The sequence below is a fragment of the Sinocyclocheilus grahami genome, unplaced genomic scaffold (genome assembly GCF_001515645.1).
Source record: "Sinocyclocheilus grahami isolate Dianchi unplaced genomic scaffold, SAMN03320097.WGS_v1.1 scaffold603.1, whole genome shotgun sequence".
Lineage (NCBI taxonomy): Eukaryota > Metazoa > Chordata > Actinopteri > Cypriniformes > Cyprinidae > Sinocyclocheilus > Sinocyclocheilus grahami.
In genome coordinates this window covers 19,676-25,354 of record NW_015505782.1, presented here as the reverse complement: position 1 = coordinate 25,354, position 5,679 = coordinate 19,676, and the positions used below count along the sequence as shown (strand labels likewise).

Here is a 5,679-nt window from a genome sequence, read left to right as displayed (position 1 = left end):
ATGAACAACACTTTATATTCATCACTGGATATTTCTATTTCTTTGGTTTCAGGAAAAAAGTCATGAAGAAGATCTGAAAGACTGAGTGTTTTGTCCTTCATCAAGTTGAGCTCTCTGAAAGGAATTGGAAATATGAGCTGGACGTCCTGATTCTCTTTCCCTTCAGCCCAGTCCACAATGAACTTCTGCACAGACACTGTTTTTCCAATGCCAGCGACTCCCTTTGTCAGCACAGTTCTGATGGTTTTGTCTTGTCCAGGTAAAGGTCTAAAGATCTCATTGCATTTGATTGGTGTGTCCTCTGTTGCTGCTCTCCTGGACTGTGTCTCAATCTGTCTCACCTCATGCTCATTACTGATCTCTCCACTTTCCCTCTCTGTGATGTAGAGCTCTGTGTAGATCTCATTCAGGAGTGTTGGGTTTCCCTGCTTTGATGTTCCTTCATACAGACACTGAAACTTTTTCAGCAGATTTGATTTAAAATTGCTCTGGACCAGTTGAGAGTCATGACTATAATTAAAAATAATAAATTACATATGTTCAGATTACAGAACATAAATTAAAGAGGTAAAAAATTATATAAAAGTAAATTAACCTTAATTAAACAAATAAATGAACAACACCATATAAATGACAGTGCCGTTGGTCTGAATACCAGCATGGCTGTGATTTGTTTGCACAAGCTGTGCTGATATTCAGACCAACTGAATAATTTTGTTATTATATTGCTTTAACACAATCTCAATAAACAAGAAGTTAATATTGAACAACTTCTTTTTAGATACAGTGTTGCTAGTGTCACGATGCTCTACTGTGAGAAGCACAGAGCGAAAAACAAGGAGACGTGGAGTAGACTTCAAACAAACAGACTTTAATTAACATCCAAGGAGCCAGCAACACACACGTAGCGGGGAAAGACGAACATTCAATACCAGACAAAGAAACTCAGAACAGGACTCACTATAAATACACAGGACTTGACAAGGGGATGATGAGACACACCTGGAACTAATGAGCAATCAAACACATGGGAAAACTAGGTCAGGGCAGGCACATGGAGAGGAAAAACACACAGATAGAGTCCAGGGGCGTGACATATCGGCCACCCTCCCAGAAGGGACACCCAGGAGGGGGCCGGCAGACATAGTCCAGGTAGGTGACGATAGACGATGGAGGGAGGAGCCAAAGAGGAAACAGGAGGGACTTGGAGCAGGAGGAGCCAAATGGGACTCAGGCCACAGCCATGATGACGGCCCATGGTGGAGCCGACTGAGGGAGGAGCCATGGAGGAGGAATGGCCGCCGACTCCAGGGGGCTGACCAATGGCGGCGGAGGAGCCTGAGGCAGAGACGGAGAGCCTATAAGCCTGGGCGACGGGGAGGGTCCGGAGGGCCAAGGCGGAGCAGATGGTGCCAGAGACTGACACGGAGGCATGGATCCGAAAGGGCGAGGTGGAGCCGGAGCGACAGAGGACTGAGGAGGTGCCGAAGGGATGAAGGAACCCGACAGAGCCAAAAGGACGAAGGGACGAGGCGTAGCCAGAGGAGTGGAGTCCCGAGGCGCAGGATGGTCGACGCCAGACCAAGTCGGAGCCGGAGGGACGAGGGAGCCTGGCAGAGCTAGTGGACTGCCGGGCCATGGCGGAGAGGAGGGGGCTAGGATCCATGGGGGAGCCGACGGGTCAATGGGCTGAGGTGGAATCCGGGGCTTAAGGGCTGGAGGCGGAATCAAGGGATACTCCAGCCACAGCGACGCTGGAGGATGGCAGTCCCGCGATAATATGTCATGGCCACGAGATATTCATTTGAGGGAACGTCATATTAACTCGTGGGAACGTGATATTATGTCGTGGCCACGAGATCATTTTGTCGAGATAATGACATCCTTATGTTCTTATGTTGAGGGAACGACATATTTTTCTTGTGGCCATGAGTTTAATGTGTAAACAAACCTGCATGACCATAGCAACCGGGGAGTATCAAAAATGTATAAAACATTTTTATTAACATTAAATATTTAATTTAATATTTGCATATTATTATTATTACATTAACTTATTAGGGCTATATTTTTATATTTATTGTTATATATGCTTATTTCCCCTTTCAATTTGTGTAGCGCTTTAGCTAGTTTTGTATAATTTGTATAATTATGCTAGCATTTGCTAGCCTACCTCGGAGCCGGAGGGACGAGGGAGCCTGGCAGAGCTAGTGGACTGCCGGGCCATGGCGGAGAGGAGGGGGCTAGGATCCATGGTGGAGCCGACGGGTCAATGGGCTGAGGTGGAATCCGGGGCTTAAGGGCTGGAGGCGGAATCAAGGGATACTCCAGCCACAGCGACGCTGGAGGATGGCAGTCCCGCGGAGCTCACACCGTGCTGATGGTGGGCTGAGGGCGAGCAGAGGGGCTGCCAGACAACAGCAGTGGAGGAGGCAGGAGAGGGTGGGTTGGCGGGCATTTATGAGCCTCCGGGCTTAACTTGGGACCAGGAGCCCTCTCAGGGCTGGACGTGGGAACAGGAACTTTCTCTAGGCTGGATGTGGGAACCAGGGGCGGCGTTTCTGTATGGCAGAGTATGGCAGTTGCCATACCCTAGCCCAGTCAGGTGTGCCGTGAATCTCTATTATAATTCGTTATTATTAAATAATAGAAATCAGAGGGTTTTACAAATATTTAACCAATGCTAATATTACAAAGGGCTTCTCAGTAAAACTTCGTAACGCTATTGGATCCTCAAGCTCTCAGCTTCTCTGCTTTTTCGTAATGCAAGGGTAAATAACTGATGTTTGAATAGTAAAGCATTTTCTTCAAACACTATGTCTGTAAAAGGCTAATGTTTGTGTGTGTTTGAAGAGCGGAAAAGTAGGTTATTTGCCGTCTAGCCATATATATAAAATATACTTTTGTAGGCCTGCGTTTAAAATATCCTGTGCATAGGCGCTTAATCGTTTATATCATGAGATTTTGACTACGCAGTGTTGTTTAATTATTTACTTTTTTAGCTTTCTTTCTTCCCCCTTATTGTTTATTGCAACAATACACAACTACAATAACTTTGTCTACTGCTCTTATGAAAGTTTATTGCATGATTTGGGGAAATGTTACTATACTGAATGACATAGCATAGACTTCTTCATGGCTAGTTTTTGCGTATTTCATTTCATTCTGTAACCTACTTGTTCTACAGATCTGTGTGTACTAGTGTTAAATGCTACTGTTTTTGACAGTTGATAACGTTTATGACACATAATATCATGATCATTTTTGCGTTTCCCTTATGCCAAGTTCACACTGCATGATTTTCAAAGACGTCGCATCACTGTTGGTTTCACACTGAACGACTATCTGGGCTAGCATTCAGTTGTTGCTGTGTTCACACTGCACGATGGAACTACGACAGGAGGTTACACACTGCATGAATTTACAATAGGAAGAATCGCCAACAGCTCTATCTGGTGCAGGGTTGCCAGGTTTCCGCTACAAACACTATAGTATTTATAATTATGGTCTATTTATTAGCCGAAATAAAATTAAATATACTGTATGTTCAATTTAAACTGCATTCCAGCAAAAATTCCAGTCAGCTTAATCAAAGCTTATTGGCATGTCGAGCATTTACAGTAGGCTAATATTTACAAAAGTATTCAGAACGTTAAGTAAAGAGATCGAAATGAAGGGAAAATTAATATAAACTAATATAAAAATATTACCAATAATAATAGGCTATTAATAATAATATACAAATATTACAGGGAAAAGACGATCAGTTAATGGACTTACAAGACTGTATAGGATGGATAAAAAAATTTTTTTGTAGGCCTATTTTATATTATGCACTTTATGTAACATTTATTCATGATAAACTTCATAAACCTATAAAACTATAAGTCAGGGCAGGCACATGGAGAGGGAAAAACACACAGATAGAGTCCAGGGGGGGACAGCTAGTTAATATTTACTTTGTTATTTATAAAAGCATAGATGCAATCACATATCCAGAATGTGGTCGGTCAAGACAGAATATTATACCTTAGATCAGTTGATGTGTCTCTCCCTTTAAATCTTACTGGACTGCCCAAATATCTGTCACCCTTCATGGACACACAGCTGGACTCTGAGGAGTTGGATTTCTCCCTGTGGCTTTGTCTTTAATAGAATAGAAACAAAAGAATAGATTTACAAAAGTATTCAGAACGTTAAGTAAAGAGATCGAAATGAAGGGAAAATTAATATAAACTAATATAAAAATATTACCAATAATAATAGGCTATTAATAATAATATACAAATATTACAGGGAAAAGACGATCAGTTAATGGACTTACAAGACTGTATAGGATGGATAAAAAAATGTTTTGTAGGCCTATTTTATATTATGCACTTTATGTAACATTTATTCATGATAAACTTCATAAACCTATAAAACTATAAGTCAGGGCAGGCACATGGAGAGGGAAAAACACACAGATAGAGTCCAGGGGGGGACAGCTAGTTAATATTTACTTTGTTATTTATAAAAGCATAGATGCAATCACATATCCAGAATGTGGTCGGTCAAGACAGAATATTATACCTTAGATCAGTTGATGTGTCTCTCCCTTTAAATCTTACTGGACTGCCCAAATATCTGTCACCCTTCATGGACACACAGCTGGACTCTGAGGAGTTGGATTTCTCCCTGTGGCTTTGTCTTTAATAGAATAGAAACAAAAGAATAGAGACAATAATTCATTGTTGGTATGCAAGTAGATAAACCTCACAATCCATCCATCCATCTTTTACCATTGATTTTTTATTTGTTGTTGTTGTTTTTGATTATCCTAGTATGTAATGTAGTTGTGTTTTATTCATGCTATAATTTGGTTGAATCTTAGTTTGTCAGTATTGTTCTAGTCCAGAGCATCAATGATGGGGGTCAGTAGATGTAAGTGAAACATCTGGACTGACTCTTGCTATTTCTGTGCTTTATAATAGTGGCAGAGTTTTAAATGCTTCCATAATTTTCCCATTTTTGAATTTTGATAAGTGGATATTTGCCAAATTATGCCCTGCATGCATATACTGGTACATCTAAAAAAAAAAAATTGAATATCATAAAAAAGGTCAATATTTTTTGTCACTCATTTCAGAAAGTGAAACCCATATATTATATAGATTCATTACACATAGAGTGAAATATTTCAAGCCTTTATTTCTTGCACTTTTGATGATTATGGCTTACAGATAATGAAAACCCAAAATTCAGTGTATCAGAAAATTAGAATATTGTGAAAAAGTTAAATATTGTAAAGTCATGGCGTCACACCCTAATCAGCTAATTACCTCAAAACACCTGCAAAGGTTTCCTGAGCCTTTAAATGGTCTCTCAGTCTGGGTTAGTAGGCTACACAATCATGGGGAAGACTGCTGACTTGACAGATGTCCAGAAGACAGTAATTGACACCCTCCACAAGGAGGGTAAACCACAAAAGTTAATTCCTAAAGAAGTTGGTTGTTCACAGAGTGCTGTATCCAAGCATATTCATAGAAAGTTGAGTGGAATCCTAGACATGGGCTACAAATGTTGCATTCCTCGTGTCAAGCCCCAGACAACGTCGGAAGCGTCTTACCTGGGCTGAGGAGAAAAAGAACTGGACTGTTGCTCAGTGGTCCAAAGTCCTCTTTTCAGATGAAAGTAAAT

General features: G+C 41.0%; 1 protein-coding gene across 1 annotated transcript in view; it reads right to left on the bottom strand.

The window, feature by feature from the left end:
* Window positions 1–5,679, bottom strand: part of LOC107557441 (NACHT, LRR and PYD domains-containing protein 12-like) — a 35,743-nt gene that overhangs the window by 11,623 nt on the left and 18,441 nt on the right. The window contains exons 2-5 of the mRNA XM_016240858.1: window positions 4,573–4,689; window positions 4,068–4,146; window positions 1,307–1,473; window positions 12–510 (exon numbers count right to left, since the gene is read on the bottom strand). Coding sequence (XP_016096344.1) covers window positions 12–510; window positions 1,307–1,473; window positions 4,068–4,146; window positions 4,573–4,689 — 862 coding nt within the window. The remainder of the gene's footprint in view (window positions 1–11; window positions 511–1,306; window positions 1,474–4,067; window positions 4,147–4,572; window positions 4,690–5,679) is intronic.